The sequence below is a fragment of the Coloeus monedula genome, assembly GCF_965178545.1.
Source record: "Coloeus monedula genome assembly, chromosome: 8".
Taxonomy (NCBI): domain Eukaryota; kingdom Metazoa; phylum Chordata; class Aves; order Passeriformes; family Corvidae; genus Coloeus; species Coloeus monedula.
The window spans coordinates 20,998,393-21,024,948 of NC_138788.1; the positions used below are offsets into that span (position 1 = coordinate 20,998,393).

General features: G+C 42.7%; 1 protein-coding gene across 2 annotated transcripts; it reads left to right on the top strand.

The window, feature by feature from the left end:
• Positions 1 to 4,280: 4,280 nt before the first annotated feature.
• Positions 4,281 to 26,327, top strand: LOC309575609 (cardiac-enriched FHL2-interacting protein). Of its 2 annotated transcripts, XM_082286202.1 has the most exons (4): positions 4,281 to 4,579; positions 10,255 to 10,460; positions 15,235 to 15,406; positions 17,141 to 26,327. In XM_082286202.1, the coding sequence occupies exon 4, from the start codon at positions 17,316 to 17,318 to the stop codon at positions 21,924 to 21,926; it is 4,611 nt and encodes a 1,536-aa protein (XP_082142328.1). In that variant the 5' UTR covers positions 4,281 to 4,579; positions 10,255 to 10,460; positions 15,235 to 15,406; positions 17,141 to 17,315; the 3' UTR covers positions 21,927 to 26,327. The 2 variants fall into 2 exon arrangements, with proteins under 2 accessions (XP_082142328.1, XP_082142327.1); XM_082286201.1 differs by lacking the exon at positions 10,255 to 10,460.
• The last annotated feature ends 229 nt before the right edge of the window (positions 26,328 to 26,556 follow it).

The following is a 26,556-nucleotide window of genomic DNA, read 5'->3' on the forward strand; positions in this document are numbered from 1 at the left end:
TTCCCTCATCTGATATGTCACAAGTGTGCTTATTTCTTAAACTTTAGTTGAAAGACTGGTTTATTACATGTCCTGGCACAGGCTGAACCTCTCCTGCAAATTGCCAAGTGCTGTCAGTTTTTGTTGACACATCCTGATGAGACAGGAAAGATTTCCAAGGCAGATCAATGCCCAGAAGGCAGATAGGTACTTAGCATGTTTTTTGGCTATTTCAGGTAGTGCAAACCCTTTTAAAAATGGGCCCAGGTAGAAGAGTGCTTTGCAGGCTTAATCTTTACTTGTAGAGTAATTTAGCCATCTTCTGCTGTTTAACATTCTCCATATTTAGTTTCTTTTCTGCCACATCTGTCTTCCATTCTTGGCAGAATGTTTAGTAGTGAAGTGATCATGCAAAAGCATCTTTCTGGGGTTCTTTATGTGTGATCACTCTACATGAGGTGGCTGTGTTACTGCTAAAAGCATGACTGCTCCTGACTGAAAAGTCAGTTTGATTTGGGGGAAATAAGCAGGGTGCGGTTGTGATCGACATCCTTGCCAAAAGAGTCACTGAGGCTGTGTTTTTAGAGTCCTTCTAGTCTACATTCTGTTCCCAAAAGCCAAAAGAGAGATGCTGAGCCCCAGCCTGGAGCCATGGTCAGGCACTTCACAGTGTTTTAGGATGTGTGTTCCGGGCTGGAATCCAGACAAGTTGTTTCTGAGTCAGCTGAGTCTGAGTGCTATTGATGGCACAGCAGCAGGGACAGGAGATCAGAAATTCTTTTAAAATTGCATTTAAGTTCTTATTCAAAGATAGACAAAAAGATGGTGGAACCAATGTCTGCCAGTGATCATAAATGCAGTCAAATCCAAAATGTAGCAAAGTTTGTTGGTTTCATAAGAAATCTGATTTCAGAAAAGAAACGTAGCAATTTTTTTAGGAAATAATATCTTTTACTACTTTCTGAGGGCAGGATGAAAATAATTTTGACATTTTATTATATTGAACTCCATATTATAAAATTATGAAAGATTAAATTAAGGAAATATTTCTTTTTCTTGAACTCTTCTCAGATTTCTTCTGGAGCTTCCTTTTGCAGAGACTTTTTAGTTTGCAAGGCTTCATTCAAAGCTTCAATAAGGACAATAGGAAAAAAATACAAGGGCTTAAAAAAAATTCTCTCCTTGTCAGAATTCTAGGAGTCTGTGGAGTTGGGACCAATAAACTGCATCTTCTGGCAAGGTTTGAAGGAGTAGACCTGAAGAGAGGCTGTGGATCAATCCTGCATCTGTCTCATTGCACAAATTCTGCACAAGGGGTGGATAAGCAGCCTTTCCAGAAAGGTGGAGAAATGGCCCCAAGGGGAGAGGCCATAGGACTGCCAGTGGTTCTCAGGTACAGGGGACCTTTATGTTCTCACCTACATTTTCTTAGCTGGGTCTTCCAGGATAGAATTTGGTTCAAACCAGGATGTGTAAGAGGCTGAACACAGACAGAGAAGAATATGACCTGTCATTTCCCCTGGTACCAGGTGCAGCACAGCCTGCATTGGCTGACAGGAGGTGCTGAGCAGAAAATGCAGCTTTGATCTTGTTCCCCTTTGGGAGAGAAAATACCTTTATCAATACTTCCTTGGTTCATGGCTTTTGTTCAGCTGATACGACCCTGAGGCTGCTCAGTCCAGCCAATGTTCTACACCCACCTGCACTCCTTGTCCAGTGCCCAGAGATCAAGTTATTTCACTCACCATGACAATAGCCAACAAATCATTCAATCTGTGGCTGCCAGGTAAGAACTGAAGCTGCCTTGCTCTGCTGGACAAAAAGTGCTGTAAGCAAACAACTGAAAACTCAATATAGTCCTATTGCTCTCATGGGTTCCTAAATAGACCCCTTGCTTGTTAATGCCATGAGAATTATAAAACATTTAATTTCTACAACCAAAGCAGTTTGATGCTTGTGTTTCCTAGTCCAGGGTGATGTTTTCATTTCTGTTTATAATCAGTTCCACTTTTTGGTTTCCATGTACCAGGGACTTTTTGCATGTGATTGGTGCATTGACCCCTTGGGGTCTGCATACTGCTTCTCTGGGGTTTGCAGCTAAGGTAACAAAGGAAAAAGACTGTCTCTGTCAGTAGGGCAGAACTCCATTTATTTCCCTGGAGAAAGTGTTGGGATGGGATACAAATCAGAAAAAGCTGAAAGCTACTGTTCTTGCATAAGGCTCTCTTGTCAGAATTCTCAGCATTGCCAGGCATATGAAGTTTCAAGTGTGAGTGTGAAAGATGGAGTTCATTATGCATACAGACATACGTACATTTTCCATTGACATATTTGTGCAAATTGCATACTGTTTTCATACAAGTTTAAAATTTCAGTCCAAATTGCTGTTTACAAAGTTCGGTGTGATCTGTTATTGCTCTGCATTCACTGAAAGGAACCAGCAGGAATTTTTGCTTTTTACATTTCCTGGGAGCAGGATAACAACATCTAAGTGCCACTGGGTCGTGTTTGCTGTGTGGTTTTCAGTAATTTTCCCCAGAAGTGGTTTTATTTTAATGACAGGCCATCTGATCCCAGATTCTCATGTGAACACTGAATTAGCAAATATATCTATTTATTATCACCGTATTTGAATAAGCTTAATGCCTATCCCAAGATTTGAATCCTTTCAAAGCTGGAGTCTGTGAACCACATTTATCCTGATAAATAGCGTTAACCCCAGCTGCTTTCGTGTGAGAGGCCTGTTTTGGATTTTCCAAGCAATCAGCCAACCTTCCTGCATTAGCAGTTACCATTTCCATAGGGATCTTTCTAGTTGCGATTCAGCCTCTCAGCAGTTCACAAGTTCAGGGCTTACAGAAAGCAGGGTTATACCTGCCTCTCTTCATAGACAGCAGAGATGTGTTTATTTTTAGCACAAGTATTCCAGAAATACATTCCTCCCCCCCTTTAGAAATGTGTGGGAGAGACAGACACACATACAGACAATTTTGCCTACGTTAGTGGCAGTTGTTGCCCGAAAACTACTTTTTCCACTGTCCCCTGTAATCCCAAACATTTTTTTTTCAGTGTGCACCAGTTCTCTCCAGTGTCTCAGTCCATAGGTGGCATGACTCATGGTACACCAGACCTTTGTGCCTAAGTACTCTTACAGGTGCAGAGCGTGGGGAGCTGTTGGAACTGTGTAGTTCCAGGCCAGAACTTACACTTAGAAGTGCCCTGATGTTTGGGAAGACCAGCATTCCGTTTGGCATGAGTTAGGAGAAACACTTGAGCACCAAAAGCCCGTACCAGGACTTTAGGAGAGTCATCTTTGCAAAATCTTCCTGCTGGAATCTAATGTGAAAAAGACCCCTCTCTCAGGTTGGGAATTCAAAGCTGTCGGTTGCTTTAGAGAAGGCAGGTCATTGTCCCTCAAAGAAGGGGCAAGCCCAGGCTGCTCTTGGATCTCAGGGACAAGTAGTTCATCACAAATGTCCTGGTGCTTGGAGATTCTCAGGCAGCAGATACTGCATGGGTTTTGCCTTGGTCATGATGTAGCAATGTAATTAGCAGCTCTTTTTAAAATGCCAATGACCACTGGGTTCATGTGGAGTCCTGCTCTGCCATGGAGGCAGGGGTTGGGTTGTAATTACAGGAGATCCTGCTCTTCATTTTGCTGTAGGCTGTGATTCAAGTCCAACGTGATGCTGAACCCCAGGAGTCCCATGACTGCAGTAAGGAACTGTGTGCACACAGCATGGCACAGGGTGCCATGCATTGTTTACATCTGCCATACAAAAACTTCGCTTGTTGACTTCATGGCATATTTCCCCCATTATCCAACATCCTAATGCAGCGTGCCAAATGAAACCAAATGCTGGCATGTGCCTTCCAGGAGGATGGCTGGTCTTGTTTGCTTTGGAAGGACAGTGGAAGAGGTCCTTACTCCAAGAACACTAGCTACATTTGCCCAGCCTTGATGATGAAATGAGCTATTTATGAAAAAGCACCCATAGGACAGTAATGTGTTACTCGTGTGCATATGTACGCAGTATTTTTAGTGATGACCCTAATAAACTCTTTGCCTCCCACCTGTAGGTACAAAACTGCAGTGCTCTGAGCTAGGATTCACTGGCAGCAGCGAGCCCATGGTACAGCATTGCTTTCTGTATTAGCTATCTCTGAAGAATTACCAATGGCCAATCTGAATGTAAAAATAGCTGATGACTGTTTGTTTCATCTGTCTGTTACTCGACACCGCGTGGTTATTCCAATACGTATGTTTGCCTCTTCCCCACCATGATCTCCGTTTGGTTTCCCCTTGCCTGATAACTATTTAAATACATTTTACTAACTTTGGATTCCTTGCTCATTTCACTTCACCTGGCTGGGCAGGTCAGCGAGGGCTCAAGGGTTAGCTCCTCTACTTTTATAGTTTTATTTATTTTTCAGTCATCTTTTTTATTAAAATAACCATGTTCAGAAGAAGAGCCCGACACACATAAATAATGGGAACTGCTAATAGTAAGCAGGCTGCTCTAAAATGTGCTGGGGCTTTGACTTAAGGGAAGAAAGCACAGCCCTGCATTGTCCCTATCAGGAAACTGGAGCACAGAAGGTAAGGGGGAAGCATATGGGTGTTTTTAAAACAAGGAAATTGTGAAGAATGGTGGTTTCTAAGTGTGTGAATGTGTGTGCACTCAAGGATCAGTTGTGTGATTGATCAGATAGGAGAAATCCAACAGCTTTTAAATCTTTTCTTTAGTGATTGGAGGTAGAATGTCCTTTCATTTTGTCTAGCTTTTTTTTTTCTCAGAGAAATGCAGGATTGTCTCTGAAAGTCTGTGTGTGGAAAGAGACATACACAGAGATTTGTTTGCAGTGATTACTGTTTATGACATGCAATTATTTTGCAAAGGGGCATGATCTTTTTAAAAGAGCACTAAATTGATATGAAGCTCCATTTAATTGTCTTGCACGTTGTGCTGTAAGCAGCTTTAAGGAAATATACATTGGTTTTACTTTCCAGATGATTACTGCTTACAGATAACTCTTAAAAACTTCAGTGATTTGTATAGAGTTTGGAAAGCATTTATGTTTCTTTTTTTGGAACAAATAGGAATAAAATAATTTAAATATTTTATAAAAAGTAATTACTATGCCACAGAGCCTGAAAAAGTAAGATAGTTCAAATACCTATGCAGTGCTAAGAGGCCACTATAAATGACTGTGACTATGACTTTTATCCGATTTTAATTATTGGAAGATTTCTTAAATGGCATAAGCTTTTCTGACTCCAGTTGTTGCAGAACTTCTTAGTCTGCTATCCCAAGGAACTGCATTTTATTAGTCTAGCAGCAGAACTCAGCAGCAAAAAAAGAACAGAAATAATTAAAATTGAGCCTGAGAAACCAAACCGCTTAGGCTTTTTAAAATGGCATTTGAAGAGGCAATCTGATCAAATATGAATAGAGAAAATTTTACAGCAGCAGACCAGAGTGACTTGTTCACACTGACTTTGTACAGTGTCAGCTAGAGGGTTCCTCTCTAGTCCTCTGCCATTTCTGGGAGAGAGGCAGGGGAGAAGGAACAGAGAGACAAAATAAGAAGGACAAATAAGCTTTCTGGACAGGATCAAAGTCTGTGGTTCTCTTTCTTCACTTTTTCAGGGAACTGACCTTGTAAAAAGCAAATTTCCTCAGTTAATGCTTGCAGGATGAGCTCTGTGCCAAATACTAAGAAGTAAAAGATTCCCAGTACACTGGAGCCCCAGCTACATTTCTCCATCCTTCCACGCCAGTCATTAGGAAGGTATTTATATATACATTCTCAACTTAGTTACCAAAACAGTTGTAACTTGAAGGCCACAGCTGGGTGGAGGTTTGCAGGTGTAATTGCATCCCTGCACTGTAAACCAAAAACACACAGAAATTTTTCTCTGTAGCCTCTTGCTCCTACCTGCTTCTGTGAAATGCTTGTCTCACCTGTACTTGCATTACCAGCGCTGTGGAAAAGGTCCACAAAACTGTTAATCCCTCCAAGACCAGAAACAAAGTCAACAAACCCTATGAGCCATGTTGGCAGAAAATACCACACATCTGTATCAGTCTTCCTTTAGTCCAGCTGAGTTTACACACAGGGAAAGTTGCTGGCAGAGGGAAATTCTGCAAGTGGTTTTTAGCTGCAGCCTTGCCTGCCGCTGGGGTGCCAGGTCACACAGAGCTTTGGCTACTCCAAGTGAGAGGATGAGTTCATTGCTTTTAGAGGTAACTGTGCAGTGCTTGAGGTTGTGTTGCATTTGGGGATCAGCTGTCTGTGAGCCAGCTGACAGGTGTGTGGGGAAAGGAGCATAGTGGGAGCTGCATGTGTTCACTCAGAGGGGAACTTCACCCCTGAGATAAGGTTGTTCCTCTTCAATCAAGCCTGCATATGCTTTTGGATGGATCAGTGATTACTTACACATGTCTGAAGTCATGTGGGTATATATATGCATATATGTATATATATGTATATATTATATATATGTATATTTGTGTGTGTGTGTTGAGCTTAGTGTGTTGTGACTATCTTGTTGCTTGCCAGGTTTTTATGGCTTTCAAGTGTGGTTGGTGGGAGAGACTGCCACCAGGACTCTGTCCTTTAGCAGTCTCAGAGAAATTGAGGCAGCATTGAAGCTGTAAGAGGACAACCCTCACCTAGAAGTAAGGTCTCCCTTGGGTTTCCCTGCAAAATGATCCTCTTTGGACAGGAATAGAAAGCAGATATTTAATTATAGTTGTAGGTTTCTTTATCATCCATCACCTGTGCTTGCAAATAATGATATACAAGAAGGCAGTAACTAGTAATGATTAATCTAAATCATCTGGTAACAGTCAGACCAATCTTCATGAGCCAGGAAGGTCAAATAGGGATGCATCTTTATTTTCAGCCTCTCACATAGCCACATCCCATTAGTTTCAAGGATGCCTTCCCTGTTACCTACACACTGTGTCAAAGGCTGTTTTGGGGACTGTGATATGGCTATGACAGTCAGGTACACAAAGGCCACCTAATTCATACTTTCCACTTGCAAAAGACAGATACGAAAATCCCTGAAATTTTTGGAAGAGTATTTAAAAGAGATGGATGTGGTTAACATTTGGCTACACCTTAACAGCAAATTCAGCAAACAGCAGTCTCTGGCAATTTGCAGCTCCTGCAGATCCTCAGTCTCAGATGTGCCTCTGTCTATCAACTTTACCTGGATCAGACATAAGTTGTCATGCCTCGAGGCCAGCTTGGCTTACCTGTGTGCGTCATTATAGACCCATGTACAATTTGACACACTTCGGATGGCTTTTGTTCTGTTGAAATGTATTTCAAGTGTCCCTGTCTCCATCCTATGCATGTTTCAAAGCACAGGGCTCCATTGTGCAGAAATTGGGATGAGTGCCAGGACTGCCCAGGATGCTGGTGCAGAAACAACATCATACTCAGAGGGAACTGACCCCTGCAAGCTGTGTCATGGTTTGTGCTGGAGCAGTGGGGCAGCACTCCTTATCATGATGTTGTTCACTGACACTTTCTGTTCTGATTTATCTGCTTTGAAGTAGCGATATTAGGATTTGGACTGTTTCTCCAAAACTGAGAAATTAGTCTTTGACCAGGCTTGTGAATTGAATGAAGCCATAGACAAGTGGCTAGAATTGCCACTTCTATGGTGTGTAGAACTGAGGAGAAGGGATAGGAAAGGAGACGTATCTGGTGACAGCACTAGGCTGATGGTGATGCTGTTGTTTGTCTGCAGGCTTCTTCAGAGGGTCTGGGAAAGCACTGTGCTGACAGCACCATTGAAGCTGCTGAGGGACTGACTCCACTGGAGTCATCCCTCTATCTCTTGGGGAACAACAGTGGATTCTGCTTAAAACTCTTGATGTTTCCTTTTCTGTCTTTTGCATATATCCTTTACAGAATAATCACAAGAAACACCGTAGCATGTGCATTAACTGTGAAACAATGAGGAATTGCCTTGGGGACACACCATTAAATCATAACAATTAATCAGTCTCTGAATAGGGAGTCTGCATTTCCCAGGGCAAAACCAAAACAACTCCTGTGCACAATGAAGAGGGAGCTGGAAGGAGCTTCCATCTTGTTCAGGGTGAGATTTTTCTCCTGGCTTTTGCTCCTCAAAAGGAGGAAAGTAGCGGGGTCTCCAGAGATACCTGGGGGCAAGGGTGAGTGGGCTGCCCCTGCCCTCTGAGAGTCCTCCCAGAGGTGTGTAGCTGCCCCATGGCCATGTTCCAGATAGGAAGGGCAGAAGGCAAGCCACTGCTTTTGTCCTTCAACTGGAATGGTTCTGTTATAATCACAAATAGTTGAGGAGCAGTTTGTCATCGGAGGAGAGATGTTATGTGAAAGGATGGTCATGTGCTTGAGTCATACACTGGCATGCACGTGAGTATTACCCTCCCTGCCACACTGCTTGCTTAGGAGTGGAGTGGTGCTCTCTTGGCTGCATTTGAAAGCTATAGCAAGGTGTAGATAAGAAATAGCTCTGTTCCTGCAGCCTGAGCCAGAAAATTTTCTAAACCAAAGCCTCCACCTTCTCCCCCACCTCTGATGCATACACCTTTTTGTCTTTGGTAACATAAGACAGATATTTCAGTATATTGCCTGTCCCTAAATCCAGTGGAATTCAGTGAGTTAGAAGTTGAAACAATTTTGAACCTAGCACGTACAAGCATCTTGAATTCTTTTCTTAATAGAAAACAGATTCAGCAAAGTCTTTGACCAAACCTTGAAAATATCCAGAAGTTATAACGAAAAAGAGCAAATGAGACTACCAGTAAAGGAATAATACTTGTTTTCTGCAAGTATTATTCCTGTTATTTCCTGAGACTGTATCCTGTGTGAAGGGTGTGGGTCAGAATCTCTTTGTCAAGAAGCTTAAATGGTTTAAGTGTAAACTTGACAGTGCTGATGGTATCAGTGTGTTGGGGCTGACGAGCAGAGGGCAGTGTAAGTGGGGGATGGTTTCAGATTCCCCAGCCTGGAAAGAGAAGTGAGGCATGGCTTGTTGCTAGCTGCAGAATTCATTGTGTAGGTCACAGAGGAGAATACACCTGCCTCCCTCTTGTGTCTACCATACTTGCTGGCATCATTACAATTTTCCTACGGCAGGGGCTGGGACTGTTGGGCATGCTCCTGATACAAGGCATCCAAACCATTACATTTGATTTCTTGTCCATGTGTTTTATTTCCCTTCCCCCTTTGTCATCTCCTACCTCTAGCCATTGCAATGCTGTGATACTTCATAGCTTTCCCCCTGCTGTGGGAAAATCTCTTTTCTCCCATTCAGGAAGTGAAAACTCAGAAGCTTTCATTGTCTAAGTCTTGCTTGAGACTGAATGGAAGGAGATGAATACCTGTCTCATCAGCCAAAATCCTTCCAGTGCTCAGTGAGGGGGCTGTAGTATTGTAAAGTCAGCTGTCACCATCAACTAGTGAGGAAGGCTTGAGTTCTAACAATCTTAGCAAGATTTAGGTATCAAGCCCCTGAGATGAAGCAGAGATCTTTGCAGTCAGTCACGTCCAAATCTGTATGGATAATGCCAAGCTACAGCACCACTTTCAACACTCAGTTGAAAGTGGGGTGAATTTTTGCAGGGAATAAAGTACCACAAGTTATGAAGGGCAGTGGGAAGGCATATTTTTGCCTTACCTGAAAAAGTTCAAGCTCTTTTTGTGTGATTCAGAAAACATTGATTTGGTTCCCTGCCCTGCCAGAAATGCCCTGTTTGATCTTGGGCAAATCAGTCAGTTGAAGCTGGGCCTTAGCTGCTGATCTGTAAATGAGACACAGATCCTGCTTTCAGTGGGAGAGTTTGCAAAGATAAATAGCCACGAGGTGTTCATGTACCATATTGCTGGGGAGCTGTATAAATATCTTGGTGTATAGTGACTGACCTAGTTACAGACAGTGGCCTTTTCCAGGCAGACATTTAATGCCAAGAAATGCACTGTTTGGGTTCAGTTGCTTAAATGTCACTTGTCTGTGCTGACTTCAGGTCATGGGAGGAGCACCATCCCTTTTGCCTTGTGTTTCTCATAGACTCGTGCTGTTTGCCAGGTGCGGCACCTGCCCTTGGCCTGTGTCAGTCATGTGCTCTGTGCCTCCGACTTCCCCTGTCCTGTCTGCATGTTACTGGCTCTTCAAAGGCAGTGAACCAGGTGATGGAAAGGATGAACATGAGTTGCAAGAAAGCCTCGGTCCAGATACAACCCTTTCTGAGAGACATCTCCTTCTTCCAGACTTAACAGGCCTGTTGGCAGGATGGGGCATTTGGAGGACATTGGGAAAGGCAGTCCGGAGACCAGCTGGAAATAACTGTTGGGTCTTTGCCATTGAACCAGAAAGGGAAAGGTAGAGACACTTGCAGTCTCTGTTCCTCCCATTTTTTCTTCATGTGAGGTCTTCATCTTCCAGTGTTTGAAGCTTTGTGGTCTGAGCTGGAAAGGTAAGCGTTTCAGCTGGGGCTGCAAGAGGTTCACCTCCTCTGAGGAAAGGACACGGCAGGATGCAGAACACAGAGTCATTAGCTAGGTGCATTTCTTCCTTGTGTTCACATTTCCACCAGCCTACACTGACCTTCCTTTAACTGAGTGCCCAGTTCCAGCTCCCATGGGAATAGATGCAGTAGCTTCAATAGAGCTCGCTGGAAGAAAAAGACTTCAGCTCTTTTCAGGGGAAAAAAAAAAAAAGAAGTGGTTTGATTAAACAAATAAAATCACAATCATATTCATTTTAATGACATTTCCCCTAGAAAGATAATTGGAAATTTATAGGCATTATAGTTTGAAATATTTACTTAGGGAAATTTCAAAACAAGATTGCACTCTCCATTGCAGTACCATGAGAGTATTGTTTGACATAGAAAATAAAAAGAAAAGTTTCAGTTAATGTTAAATAGCATACACCCTCTTTGATGTGAGGAGAGTAATAACATACTATTATAACTATTATAGTATATATACAAGTTATTTCTCATAGCTTTTTTTCACTAAAAATGGTGAAATAACCTAAAATAAAAAAGGGGGTATCCAATTCTAAATGAAATTTTGAAATTCCCAATTTGATTTCTCTTCAGAATCCTTATTCCATGTGAAATGTCAAGAACTATTTAAATGAGAACACCTCCCCTAATACACAATGTGCACAAACATATTTCCAAAAGTTGGTATTGTCCACAGGATGACAATTCATGTTGGCAGCCAGTTCTGCTGGTGCAGTCTGGAACTATACCATGCCTACCCCACCACTCTTAGGTCTATGTATTCTAGTGAATATTGCAGGAAAGAGCAAAATTACTTTATCCCAAATGCACTGCTATTTTCAGTGATGAGCAATCCAGGTTAGAAAATCAGAATTGTCTAGAGGGCACAATTTGGTGGCATAGAAATATGGTATTGCTTCCAAACCCCTTTCCTTTGCATCTTCGTCTGCATACCTCATGGGGGCGAGGTTTGGCTCTTCACAGATGTTGGAATTCACTTTACTATGGTTACAGTTGCGTATGCAGCTTCTGGATGGTGCACCAGTGTTGGCTGAGGAAGTCGATGTATTCAGTCACCAATTCTGTTCTCAGTTATTCTACTGACGTCAGTAAAATTACTCTAGATTTATACCAGTGTAACTGAGAACAGAAGTTGGCCCAAAGTCAAGAACAGTCTCTCCTCTTCTCTGGCCCAGAACAAGCTGTTCAAGACATAATTGCCAGGCCAAATCCTCAAGGGGAATGGACCCAGTTTCCTACACTGGTTTGGTTCAGACACATGGTTTCTTCTCCTTGCTTTCCAGTGCAATGATCAAAGATCTGGTGCTGGAATTGTTGAGGTCACCTTGTTGCTAGTCATTTCTGTCAGTGTTTGGGATTTTCACCCTAAGCTGGAGAGATCCACTTCTCCATCCTCCATCTGCTGTGGCAGGTATTTGTCTTTGAGTAAAGTGGTTCCACTTTCCCCAAGCAGGAGAATTCACTACGGTTTCCCTTTATGACTGCAAAGAGTTGGTGAAAGTGATCTTGCTGGATGAGGGAAACAGAGGCTTGTGCTAGTAGATTTAATTTTATGGCCACCTCAATCTAGAAATTGCCTTTTTTGACAGTTCAAGGAACTGTGGCTTGAGCACTACTGTCTCTCTTGGAGTCAGCTCCTCTCCTGGTTGAGGGTGTTGTGGTCCACCCCTGGATCCACATGCCCGAGGGCTTCTCAGAGAGGGGGTGTGCCTGGAGCAGCCCAGGCAGCAGGGCAGATCAAAGACAGCATTGTCTCCCCCACAGCCCATTGTGAGCAGCCCACACAGCCCGGCAGCCCAGCACAAGGGATGTTTAGGTACTCTACACCAGACTACAGAGGTTTTCCATTATTTCTCCTGGACATCCTTCTGGCTTTTTGTCTCTGGCAGGGACTCACAGGGTGACCTTTAACTCCCTGACACCTTTTTGTTTCTTTTCCTAAATGCACAATGAAGACATCAGTGCTGTGAGCATTGGCCGACAGCAGCACACTCCATAGACATTCATGTGCTGACCACTGCTGCCATGCAGGATTTTCTGGCAATACCCAAGAGACCTCACTGAGCCAGCCCCACTTAGGGCTAGGGAGGAGCTGACATCGGGTGGGAGTGCTGGTTCAGCTTGATGACACAAAGCTGAAGAGACCTGAGCTCTCACCTGATTATGAACTCCTGTGTGTGCCATCAACAAATATGCACCTATGCAAAAAAGTCATCAATTCATTAGGGATCCTCCTATTTCCCATGGTAAGGAGCACTAACTATTCATTGTCATGATGAGCCCCTGGAAACCTAAAGAAGAGACATGTGTGGAAGTAGAGCATGCTGCTGAATAAACCTCAGCCAGCAGTCACCACAGGGCTGTGAGTTTTGGGTTGGAGCTGTGGATAGGTGCCATAGAGAGAGCACCATATAAAGAAACCAGCTCACAAAGATTTTAAAAAAAAAAAAATCTTTCCTTCTCTTCCCATTCTCATGGGCAATGCAGTGCTGCTGACTTCAGATTGCTATGCAACTCCCAAGGGCACTGCCAAGATGCCGGTGTGATGTCTCATGGCATAACCACTCAGCCAAATACCAGCCCAAGGGGGTGGGGGAACCAACTGGCCCTTTATATATTGCAGCAGCAGTGATGTCATTCACTCCAGCCAAGTTTGCTGGTTTACCCAGCTCCTGTCTAGTGAAAAAAAAAGGCTGACATTCAGTCTGTGCCAGGCCAGGAATAGTATCTGTAATTTAACCTCCTCATCACAGCTTGCTAGGCACTTAAGAGAGGCACTGAAAAAAGCCTCCTATTTAAAAGAGAGGGGAGGTTGGTTTCTGATTAAGCTGCTTGAAATCTGTGTTCACGCAAACTTTTTCAGTAGCTCACATCAGATGATGCCTACTGCTAACACTTCACACATTTCTCAGCATTTTCAAGCAGTTCCAGATGCCCAGCATTGCTTTCCTCTCTTTAAAAAGACTAAATTCAGACATCCCTAAATGTTTAAACTAGCTGAATCCTGACCTAAGCTCAGATACTGCACCTTTCTTGTTAGCTGCCATGTTTGTCCAAAAAGGTAAAGAAATGGGACTTTACCAGGTTATTAAACCAGTCAGGAGCAGCTTCTTTGCCTAAGAAGTAGTTGTCATACTTACACAAGGAATAGCTACACCAGTACAGTGTTGCTGTTTCCATCCAGTCCCAGTAATGATCTACACCTTGAACTTGTGGTGTAGATACAGCTTTTCCAGGTTGAAACATTACACTTCACAAGCACTCATATTATGTCCAGGCAAGACAAGGATCATCACAAAGATTTCAGAGACAGGGACAGTCACTATTCTGTCCTTAATCAGTGGCGCCGAGTTGTTTTTGTGGCAGTGACTCCATCTAGGAAAATAATTGCTGGGATTACATCATGATCTCAGTGTTTATAGTTACTCTACTCACTTTTCAGCAAAAGTTCTCGGTTTACAAGGGACAATATATTTCTCCAGACCTCCGTCCATGAGATCTGAAAGCCAAGATTCCTCCTAGTTCAGGCACCACCACCAGTAAGTACTGATAAACATTGTGCTACTGGAATTTAGTCAGCAGCCCCGTTAATGAGTGAGACAGAACTTAATCACCATCTCCCATGGCTGTGTTGGCTTTGCACAGTTAAGAGTACCCCAGAAGCAGTAAAATTGTAATTTAACCTCTGAGCAAAGAGAGAACTGACTGCGCATCTCAGGAGTGAGGATACCCTTTTCCATCTGGCTGCAACCAGATGTAGCACTGGTTTTTGTTTGCTTGTTTTTTCTTTAGTTTTATTTTACCCACACATCTTAGACAACAAAAAGCTGTGATTGCTACAGGCCTATCCCTAAACACACTGATAACTGCCCTTCCTCAGGCAAGGTGCAGCCGACAATCACAATGGGTGAGCCCTTGTTGCCACTTTTGCCAGTAGGTTTTGAATATCACGAGCTGACTCAAAAGTTTCCTTAGAGAAGACTGTGCTATCTGCATTACCTCAGGGCCAGACAGTTCTCCTTGTAGGAAATTGATATATTCTTGCAAAGATTAAGCAAACTGGCCTGAACCTTGGGGGTTTCCACAGCAGAAGAATGGGAGCAATTCATGTTCACTGTGGCTGAGCTTTCCTTTAGCATCTCCTGCCTCTGGCTCATGCATGGAAGCAAAAAGATGTTTTGTTTACTGCCCCTCACCATGCCAGCTGTCCACCTTTCCTCTCCTTTACCACAGGGACAGTGAAAACCATGGACTTTCAAACCTCAGCTGCATTAGTTCCAAGTCAGCCAGATCGATGCCTGTGTTTGTTGACAGTAGAAAGTCATCTACAGGTGGAGTGGAGGCACATAATTTCCTCTGAGTCCCTCTGAAAGGGTAGCACAGCAGGGAAGAATTTTTCTTTTTTGCCTGTAGTCATCACCCAGCCTTTGCAAAGGGCAGAGTGCCAGGAAATCATTGCTCACTCAGCTGCCAGTCCCTGCTGGGGCTACCAGACTGTGCTGGAGATTGTGACAGTTGTTTGCTAGGAACCTGAGTGCACTCCACAAGCTATCTAATCCACCAGGTATTTGGTTATTGTCGCTCTGGGATGGATAGCTGTCTCTTCTTGTAAGAAATCCTGTAAATCAGCCCTAAAATAGTTGTAAAATGGAAACGAACAAGTGAACAAAACAATCATCAGATCATGCAAACAAATATCTTTGTTTTCAAATTGCAGAGTTCACTTAGGATCAAAAAAATGCTGCAGGTCAGAAACATCCTGGGACACTACTTCTGTCGAATCTACATCACTGGACTATTTCTACCTCCTCACTAAAGATGGTCAGAAAAGACGCCAAATACAAGTATGAGAGTGAGTTCTAAAAACAAGAAGTAAAATTTTAAGGCAGGTATGTACCTGTATTTCTCACTTACATAACAGTTAAGAATCAAAACCAGGAGCAGGATCGCCTTTCTTTTGTCTTCTCTTTTTTCTGGCTGCATTATACACAAAGATATATGTGTGTGAGGGGCATGAAACTCATGTTTGAAAAATCTTTGTACAAAGTAAGATGGAGAAGCTCTGTTAGGCTTATTTTATTTCTGCTGTAAATCTATTGTAGTTATGCATAAGTCATTGGAATTGCATGGCTGGAAGGACAGGATCTAAATTCACTATGATACTTGGAGCCTAAAAATAGGTTGGCTGAGATTCTTTTAAATAGAAAAGGAAGGTGAGGAGTGTTTTCATTTGAAGAAACAACTGAGCCAGAGTAATTCAGCTGATTAAGCTTAGTTCCTTTTACTTTTCATACTCTGACCAGCAATAAGTCATCATAGAGAAAAACAGGTCCTTTCCAAGAGTCTCACTGAGACACACCAAGGTGGAATCAGGTATGTAGACACGAGGAGAGGCTGAAATCTAGATCTGAATTTCACTGCTGAGTTCTACAAGCATATTTCACTGCTCAGTAACCTACAAGTGGATCCAAGCTTGAGATGGAGATATCTTCCACTCATGTGGAAGCTGCTGTAGATGTGAACAGTGGTGTTTCAGCTCATCACAACTTCGTAATGCCATTGGAGGAGGAAATGGAGATACAGACCAGACTTTCATTACAGAGTTTTAGCTGGCTCTGCAGTATGCTTTTAAACTGAGTCTCCCTGCAGTTTAGTCAAAACTCTGCTCAATTCCTTGAATATGAGAATAATCATCTGAAAAGTTTAGAGAAACTGTGAAGAGTTTTAGTGTAGAGATTTCAAGTGCAGCTAAAGGGTCTATTTTGCTTTTACTTGTTCAATGCACAGATTCCCCCATCCTGTACTCAGACAGGAGATAGACAAAACCCTCAGTGCTGTGTATAATAATCAGGGATTAATGGAAGTCTAATAATTGTGTTGAATGGGTTACCTTTAGCTCTCAGCAGTTCTGGAACTGAAACCAAATGTTCCCTGTTCTACTTTAGTGGGTCTGCTACAGTCCCCGAGGCACTCCTGCCTTCTGCTGGCTAAGCTGATGTTAGCAGTCTCTTCAACTCCAACAGACCAACACAACCCAACCATATCCTGCTATGGGTGGCTAAAGTGTACCCCAGCACTATTTGTTTGGAACATGCACAGTAAATCCTTTTTACCTGTAGTACCATTCTGTTTTCTCAAACAAGGGTTGTGCTCATGGCAATTGTCATGACAAAGCTGTGACAATTAAATTTTATCGACTTTTCTTTCATTTTGGACTTAGCGTGCAATGATGTACTCAGTGACATCTTTTTTAAAGTAATTTTCGTTACTAATTCTTCCTGGCAAAAAATGGCTAACCTTCTTTTCTAAATGGATGCACAGCACTTGGAAGTCTTTATGGTTGAAGGTATGGTAAGGGAAGTACTCAAAATTTGTCTCTTATGTCCTTGTTTAAGAGCCCTAGTAAAGAATATGAGGTGAAAACACTTTTTAGTGGCTCTTTCCAGAAATTAAACTATCTACCATGAGCCACTTGAATTGGCCAAAATAACAGTGATTTTTCATGTTGCTCATTGTGTTGCTGGCATCACAAAATTAGTCAGTGACTGATTTATCTGGAAAATGCTTTCTATCTAATAGTGTTAATATAGAAAAATGATAATTTATAATTTTTGGCTTTGCAGAGAGAAAGTCTCCTTCAACTTTTCTGTAAGATGAGTCAAAGTACAGCAGCACCATCTGGAAGAATGGCTTTGTGCTTGTGAATTGCAAACAGCTGGATCTGCCTCACGTAGCCACCTGCCTGTTCAACACCTGAAACTAATCCTCTGGATAATTCACCCATGACTCTCATGAACAATGCAGGGAAATAAGAAACATACAGAAGGACACAGTGATTCCTCAAGTATTGGGAGTCTCCTGGATGATGCAGACAGAGAGGTGAGCAGCCTCACAGATCGAGCTTTCAAAAGTTTGTGTGTAGCAGAACTTGAAGACCCTTACAATGAACCGGAACTTTCCATTTCACCTGACTTCGCCCTCCAGTTGTCTGCTAAAATTCACTCAGGGACGTTAAACCATGACATGAAGAACAGCAATATCTGTGACAAGCTGACAGCAAGAAACAATGAACATACAATATGGGCTTCCACATTCCAGCAGTTACCAAAGTGTGCTCCTGAGGAGAAGAGGATTGCTAAAAACAACACCTTTGCCATGGGAGGGAAACTGTATTTGCCAGTCCCTGGTCCAAGGAACAATAAGCATGTTTCAAAGGTGTCCTCACTGATTAAGACATTTGATAAGACTGCAGACCAAGGGTCAGGAAGTTCTCTGATAGCAAATAAGCAGCCCATTAAGAATAGCTTTCAAAAATATAAAATAAATCATGGTAATGATACTGCTTCCTGTGATGATACAGACATTTTAAGCATCCACAAGGAACTTTCTGAATTTTCTGAGGCTAATCAAGGTAGTCTCAGTGGCAAACATGAGCCACAGAGAAGACCTAATAAAGTAGACCTGAGTTATAGGGACTCTGATGGTTATTATCCTGTGCTGATTGAGAGGTCAAAAATAGCCAAGTCAAATTTTTCCCATTCTTCTAAAAAGGCTTTAAAAAGCAGAAACTTGAAAGTAAATGAGCCAGCAAAAAAAGGTAATTTTCTTCACAGTGAGAATAGTGCTTTTGAATCATGGAATGTTCATCATAAAAAATTGACGGAAAAGGAGGAATTTGTTGACATAAAAATGAAAAAGGAAGGTCTTGAATACGTGGAAGAATCACCACTTGTTAAAGGATCCCACACACACGAACATAAATTGTCACCTGCCACAACCACTGTTGCTAAGAAGAAAGATTTTCAGATGAAGCCAACTCCACCAGAAGCTGCTTTCCCTCTCCCAGCTGTACCTCAGGGTCCCCACCCTTCAGAAACCAAATTTCCTGCTGCTTTCCCTCCCACACCTCCCCCTAGGAATCATGTACACCAGGGTCCCCTTCGGCCACCTCCTGCCCCACCAGCACTTCCTCTCCCACCCCCCACCCGACCTGGCCACCCCTCAACACCCCCTACCCCTGAAGCCCCTCCTGTGCCACCACTCCCAGTTCCAGCTCCACTTTCCCCCACTGCCTTGTCCCAAGTCTCTGTGTCACCCCAGTCTGTGTCCTACAGGATGGTTTCACCCTCACTCATGTTTGAGACACCCAGTCCACCTCCACCAAAACCCCAGGCCACCTTAACTGAAGAGGAATCCCTCAACCCCCAACCGGGCAATACCTGTCCACCCTGGAGGAGACAGAGGGCTACAGAAAGGGCAGCAGGGAAGAGACAGGCTGCAAAGGAGAAGTTCACAGACAGCCACAAGACCTCATTGTCTGAAAAGGCAACTGGTGCTGACCCCGACATGGACATGACTCCTGTGGCTAAACAGGGAAACTCCCCTGGATCGATCAGTCCCTCTTTCAACATCACGGAACTCCTAACGCCTGTCATACCACCAAAACAGGAGGTGGACACTGTTGAAAGTGAGCTGATCCCACTGACACCTCCTCCCACAGAGAGCACAGCTTCAAGAGACCATGAGGAGAGCACCTTAGATGATTACAGGTCGTGGGATAGTTACAGGTTGACAGCATCAAGTCTGTTATTCAACTTAAAGGATGTGCGCAAACGTGTTAAAAGCATTTATACCCCTTCTCCCCTGTTAAGGGCCTTGGAGGAGAAAAATAAAACAAGGAAAAATATGCAGGAGACTACTAAAATAAATGCCTCACTCTCGACTTTGCATGACAAAAGTGAGAAAAATATTACAGAGAAAGATGAATTGAGTGATATAGCTTCTGTATTGTCTAGCAGTGTTCGTGAAAAGGACAGTAAAACTGATTTAACTGAACACTTTACAGACAACTGTCTGACTTTGAGTTCACCCCAGACAACAGAAGACCTTCCATTTTACCAAACTGAAGATAGCTTGCAGCAAGACAATTCAAAGCACCAAGATCTGGTTAAAAACACAAGGGATAATGAAAATTTCCCCTTGTTCAGACATGAATCAAATGAACCTGATTTAGGAAAACATCTGCAGTATCCAGCACAGAGACCATTCAGTAGACACAATGTAGATACAACAGCTGGGCAGCTCATGCAAAATCGCAGTGAGCAGGGTGAGGAACATGAAAGGCAAGCTTCTGTTCAGAATGAAAATTTTGCCTTCAAAACACTCCTAAACCAACTCTCACCAGAAGAAGATGTACCTTATAGCAGCAGCCAAACCAGCATTGTGGTACCTGGCCATGAAGCACGAGGCAAAAGAAGCACTAGCTCTTCAGAGCAATCCTTCGTCTCCACAGTGGAGCAACCACTTCAGGAAGAGCCATTTCCGCCAGTGCCCCTGATGCAGCAGACATGCCTCCAAGAAAGCCAGAGGACTGACAGTGAAATGGGATCAGGAAGTAAGAAAATACACAAGGAGAGAGGGAAAGGGGTTGGGGAAGATGAACTGCAATATTATGCTTGTATCAGCCCTAGTACTGGTGCAGCAGAGAAGAGGGAGGGAAGTGTTACTGGGAATGAACAGAGGAGCTTGGTGAAAGAGAAACTAGGGAGAGAGAAAAGGGAAGAGGCCAACAGCACAAATTCTGCATCTGACAGCGTAAGAGACATGTCCGGCCCCAGGTCTGAGGAGCCACAAACACCATCATCTTCAAGCTCAACCAAACCCAGTCTGTTTATGATTAAAGATAACACATTCAGGTCACCTCAGGTAATAAGGGCTGTCAAGCTGCCCCTACTCAGGTCATTTTCCCTGGATGATACAGTGAGCAGCAGTTATAAGGAAATGGAACGTAAGTTTATGTCCCCAGCAGTTTACAAGCAGCACCAAAACATGCTGCATGCCCAGGAGGCTGGCTGGTGGGCATCGAGACACAGAGGGCAGCAGAATGTGAGAGATGGAGCAACTGACAGAGAAAAAGAAGCCAGTGAGCCTGGATCTACTTCAGTAGCACTGGATCCCAGTCTTCTGGAAGACACAGAGAGCTTTTCATTTGGAAAACTGATGGAACAAGATGAAACAGCTTGTGCTTTGTTAAATAAATTTGGGCAAATGAATGAGGAAAGTGTCTGCAGAAGTAAAAAGAAGCCTACAAAGGCAAGACACAGCTTGACACAGCCAATTATAGGTCTGGAAAATGACCAAGCACAAAACAACCCCAGCTATCCTGCAGAAAGAAAGACAAATTACTTTAAGAATCATCATTTATCTAACCGTAAAGGGGGCTCTTGTGCAAAAAAAATAATCACTAGGGAGACAATTTCCCCTGTGACTGGCTCCATGTTAGAGGACCACACATGTTCTTCTGTCTCCAATGACACTTTAGAGAACATCCTACATACAGAAGGTGCACCAGTTTTGTTAGACAATCTTTCATGCTCTGCTGTTACAAACCCCAGGTCAGGAGGCACGATGCACGCTCTTGCTGCCAGTTCATTGTCAGATAAACCAACTATTTCCAGCCTTAGAGAGAGAGAGGATGTTACAAACCCTGCCTTGTTAAATGTGGCACTAGAGAAGCAAGCTTATATGCCTCCAGAAGAGATGATTGATTCAGCACAGAGGAATCTACTTTCTGACATTGCAGGGGAAGTTGGAAGACTGGAGCCCAGGGGACTTGGTGGGAGACCAGCAGGCAAGCCACCCACTGTGCCACCAAAAACAGAAAAGGCTCTGCGTCGGGCTAAAAAGCTGGCAAACAGGAGAAAAAAAGTGCAAGAGCAGCAGAAAAACTCTCAGACTGAGCATACAGATGCTGTAGGGAGAAAGCCTACTCATTCTGGAGAGACAATAGTATCTGATTCACCCTTAGGATATTCTCCCCTTCATCCTCCCCTTCACTCAACTTTTACTCCCACAGAAACCAGTACTGGAAAACCTCGACTTGCACCAGCAATGAGCCTTTCATCCTCTTCAACCCAGCGCAAACTCCTCCAAGACCCTGACTCCGGTCAATACTATGTAGTTGACTTACCAGCCGAAGTTAATTTAAAGACATTTTATGACCCAGAAACTGGCAAATATGTTCAAGTCTCAGTCCCTTCCTTGGAACAGAACTTACACCAGTCCACCTCTTCAGAAATTAAGAATTCTCCCTATGCCTCCTACCCTAGAGTGCTGCCTTTACCAGCCTCATCAGTGGCAGTGCTGAAATCACCTTCTCAACTCTCTGAACCTGCCTGGTCAGTGCCCGCTGGACCAGAACCAGCTGAACTACCTGAAGATGCCCAGCAGGACTACAGATACACTGAATCTGTGGATACTCAGCCCTACACTGAACCAGCCTCCTACTCCTACCATCAAAATGCCAGAGAAACCCAAGTTCACTTAGGAAAGGATGTAAGCCCAACCCAAAATACTGGCATTGTCACCCTCACCAGTTTAGATGATTTTGCTGCTGAAGGAGTGTCTTGAAAAATGAAGAAACAAAACATGCCAGCTAGTGTTTTTAAGAACTGTTTGGACAGACACATGCACACAAAAGCACATGCAGATTTGATGTTTGTACAACACTTTGTCTGAATCTCATTGTGGTTTGGGTGGGAAAGAAAATGAAAGCTGTTCATGTTGAAAGATGCAAGGTAATGACCACTCTGAAGAAAATGAAATCGAATAAGCACCAAATTATCAGTGAGATGAAGGGGCAACTCCAGATAGACAAATACATGTGACAATATGAAGCCACTGCTTGCTGCTGCTGCTTTGCCATTAAGGAGGCTGGGATAGCCAAAGCAAATGTCCTATTGGCCAGATGTATTGCATGATACATGATACAAAATAAAACCTATGAGACCACCCTATCCATCCTATGAGACCTAGGACTGATGCTGCGTCTACTGAACTTTCCTCACTCACTGCCTTTGAACTATATTGACAGGTAGAAAGCATGTGGCTACAAATAAGCCATACATGCAAGATTCATATTTTGCACACACTGATTGCCCTGATGTCATTGCCAAGAAGATTGTATACTGGATGCACAATACAGCAGCCATGTCAAAAAAAGCCCTTTTAAACAACCAGATTACAGTTGCAGCTGCTCTAGACTTCTCATATACTTTTGCAGTGCCCACTAACATGCTGCTGAATTCTTTATATTTCTTGGTAACATCACAATAGGTTCCCCCAGAGTCAGTGTTTATTTATAATGCAACTTAAAACTTCAGGTTATCTTGATACTTGGCCTGAAATATTTTGGTGAGGAGCAAGATTGAATGAAATCCCACAACTATATTTAATTGTTTGTTAGGACAAGAAGTTCTTTGCTATTGTAATTGAAATGTGTTTTGTTTTGTTTTCAGGCTCCCACTGAAACATGGAAATAACTTTTAAAATCTGAAAAATGTACTTGATTTTGGTCTTGTGAATTCTGTGATTTAATACAAACAAGCAGACAAACAAACAAAAGATTCAAAATGTCCAAAGTATTAATTTCTAGAAAAGTTCTTTGAATTATCGCTTTTCTTCAAAAGATCTGTATGAAAATATCACTCATCCTTGTATAAGCTCTTTTTAATCATCATAGATAATGAGGGAACCCAGATGAAAAGATGGAAAAATTGAATGTAATGTGCCTGCCTATAAATATCTATATTTGGAGTATTGGCTTAGTTTTTTCTGTCTCATTTTCATACTGTTTTCCCCAGTTACAACTGAAGTGCAGAAGCTCTTAGGAAGAATTATGCCAGTGACTTTCAGCCTGATTCATATCTTAGGCAATTTTTACAGGATTTTTTTCAGTGAAGCAACTCTTGACTTTCTGAAAAGAAAGGGATGAATCAGGCCTTTTGTTAATGAATACAATGTGGAGACAGGACACAGGCACTGCTCCACTGTCCCAGTGTTAATATTTATGGCAGAGATTTTCTTCAGTAAATTTCCCAGGCCTGAAGCCTCTCTTGGGACACAGACCCACCTTGTGGTTTTTGTCCTTCCTTAATTCAGCTCTCAGCCTTCCTCCATCCCTGACAAGAGCCACGTGACAAGAGCCAACCTGTCCTGGTCCCACCAGACACTTCCTTTCATCAGTGCCACTTATTAAAACATTTCTCTTAGACAAACACTAGGGGTATCACTTCATTGATTACAACGGGATTTGGATTTAGCCTTTAATGATTTTCTAAGGTTCATTTCACCTGTTTTACATTTTGTGATTTGGTAGGTTTGGTTGAGCAGAGGTGTGGGGTGGAAATGAAGAAGCTTGTACTGGTATGGTTTGGATTTTAAGCATATTCAACCAAATGCCCATATTTGAATAAATATTTATTGTTAGTTTTCCACCCTGGAAAGGTTTCAACACCTGACTGAATAAAGCCCTGAACAACCTGGGCTGGCCTCAGAGCTGACCCTCCTTGAGGAGGAGGTTCACCCAGTGACCTCCTGAGATCTTTTGGAGCCTGAATTATCCTGTGGTCCTGTTCTGAAAATATTCAAATTTTAACAAACTTTGACTTGGAATTCAGAAAATGCAGTCTCTGTGAGAGACTTTTTTTTTGAGAGAACTTTTTTTTAAAAAATTGAAAATCAAGAGTGTTTCAGGAACAAGAATTAATTTTCAAGTTGTTAAATTAAGGGAAGTGGCTCTTACTATAAATATTTTTTTTTAATCACAAATATTTTGTCAACTGATGGTGCTATTCATGTTGCACTTCTCTGTTGCTGTCACTCTATACAGCATAACATCTATCCAGGATAGAGCAGAATCTCATCCACATGTTAAAATGCAGATAAGTAGATCCATTAGAGTTTTCCATGGTGCATTTATACAAAACCTATGAAATCTTAAAGCCTATCAGAGTGCACAAGCCTTTTTTTTTTTTGTTTTTGTGTGCGTGACATTACAAATTTAAATACCCTTAACAGCCACAAGTCAAGAAGCAGGCTCTCAGAGCACAGGATAAAAGCTTCCTCTCCAAGGGAAACTATGGATATAAAGCATCTGTGTGCAGATGAAAAAATAGATGGTAATTTGATGACAGAAATGTATGAGTGTATTAAAAAACATCCCTTTTACTTCTTTAACTGTCATTTGTTTTGTAGACATGCATGCTTCTGCACCCTTTTATCAAGGGTCTTAAACTCTTATTCTGGAGAGTGGGATGCCCCATTATGCTGCTCCCAGCTATGGGAGGAAAGCAGGATGTATTTTTCACTCTGCTGTTAAGGTGAACTGAAACATTGGCATCTAAAGAGGAGTCAGTCCTAACTTGGATACCGAATACATTTCAAGTAGGACTTCTTCATTTCTGCCAGCTTCAGGGAGCTGCATTCACAGTGGACTGTGTCTCTGAACAGGTCCCAGAAGGGGCTTTGACCTGGAAAATCTGTAGCTAAATTGTTGTAGCAAGATCAGGGTTTTCTCCAAGGTAACAAGTGACAGGACCTGAGGAATTTACCTGAAATTGCTCTGTGGAAGCTTAGATTAGACATTAGGAACATTTCTTCACTGTAAGGGTGCTCAGTCATTGGAATAAACTGCCCAGGGAAGCAGTTGAATCACCATCCTTGGAAGTGTTCAAAAGGCATGGTGAACCCTTGGTGCTAAGTTAACTGTCAGACTCAATGATTTTTGAGGTCTTTTCCAACCTTAATGATTCTATGATTGTATGAAATGAAACAAATAGAACTGGGGAGTTTTGAGAATAAATAAGAAGGTGGTTCTTGTCTTGTATCCAGAGCTTACCCTGGAGCACTTTGCCGCAGGGAGTGAATGATATAAAAGTATTGCACCAGGTCCCAGCCTGGTATTGAGCAATCAGCAAACCTGTCTCTGGCCTAGACCACCCTGCTGGCCAACTTCTTGTGAGGCTGTGGGAGTGTGTGTGTAGAAAAACATGCATGCATCCACATAAACAACCCTGTATATATATGTAATATACCTGTAAAACTGCCATTTTCATATCAGTACAGGACAGCACTAATGCCTGTGATGGTGAACACAAAATGTTTGTGTGTTGAAAGGAAGACAAATGACACCTTTTCAAATAACAAATATTTTTCTTTCTTTGCCCTATTCATGTTTATTGGGGGGATGTTTTCCATTGCTACTGTGGGAAACAAGGCTGGAAGAGGTCAGTACTAGGCAAAATGAGAACTGTAAATTGACTCTTTTCTTTGGGGGAGGGGTGCTATGGGAAACGTGCAATAGTCATGAAAGCAGTTGTAGGAAAGCACTGTTTTGTGACAGTGACATTAAGTTGTAGGTTGAAGAGGTATTGAGGCAAACCAAGCTAAATTCTGCCTTGCCAGCAGACAGTGGTGAGGACTAAAGAACATGGCAGGTTCTTGACATGCACGGAAGCACAGCAGGCTGAAGGGAACAGGAGCCATTGTTTTCACTGTTTCCTTCTCCTGCACGTCACCTTTGTGCATGTTGCATTTCTTGGTGCCCTGAGGCTCCTTTACAGTGGTGATTTTTCCTTGGCAGGTGTGACTGAGGCCGAACCTGACTTACCTAGTCTTTGGTTCTAAGGCCAGAACTGCCTCCCTCTAAGTCTCCTTCTCCTTGTGGGGTGACTGCAATGCCAACAGTCCAGTTGTCACATGGCACACTTGGACTGCCACCCCACAGCCATGGCTCTGTCCCAAGGGCTTGAATTTCCTCATGGAAAATGCTGGATTTGTTTTACAGAGTTCAGTTTCATTGAAATGCCCTACGTGCATGGATTTTTGTCAACACCTCCTTGGGTGTTCAGTGCCTTCCTAAGTCATCTGTCCAAGAAGATATGTGTCATCGGCGCGTTCCATCAATGCAACTGTATTTGCGAATAATAATTTATTAATTAATAAACAAAATAAATGGGACTTGTTTTATAATACTGGAATGACTTCTAGCCAGCTTTTTCATTGTAATTATGTGTCATTGTAATTTTATCTCCAGTTACGCTGGCAGAAAAAGTTGACAAGGAAGAGTGTGTGTGTGTGTGTGTGTGTGTGTGTGTGTGGTATACAATTAAAAGATCTAGGAGATGACTGGATGCAGGGCTCCATCCCCCTTCCTCGCTTTCCTAAAGAGAGGGAGCAGGAGGCTGGGCAGAAACACCTT

Coding starts and splice junctions, on each gene's coding strand:
- LOC309575609 (XM_082286202.1), top strand. CDS start 17,316: ATGCAGGGAAATAAGAAACATACAGAAGGACACAGTGATTCCTCAAGT.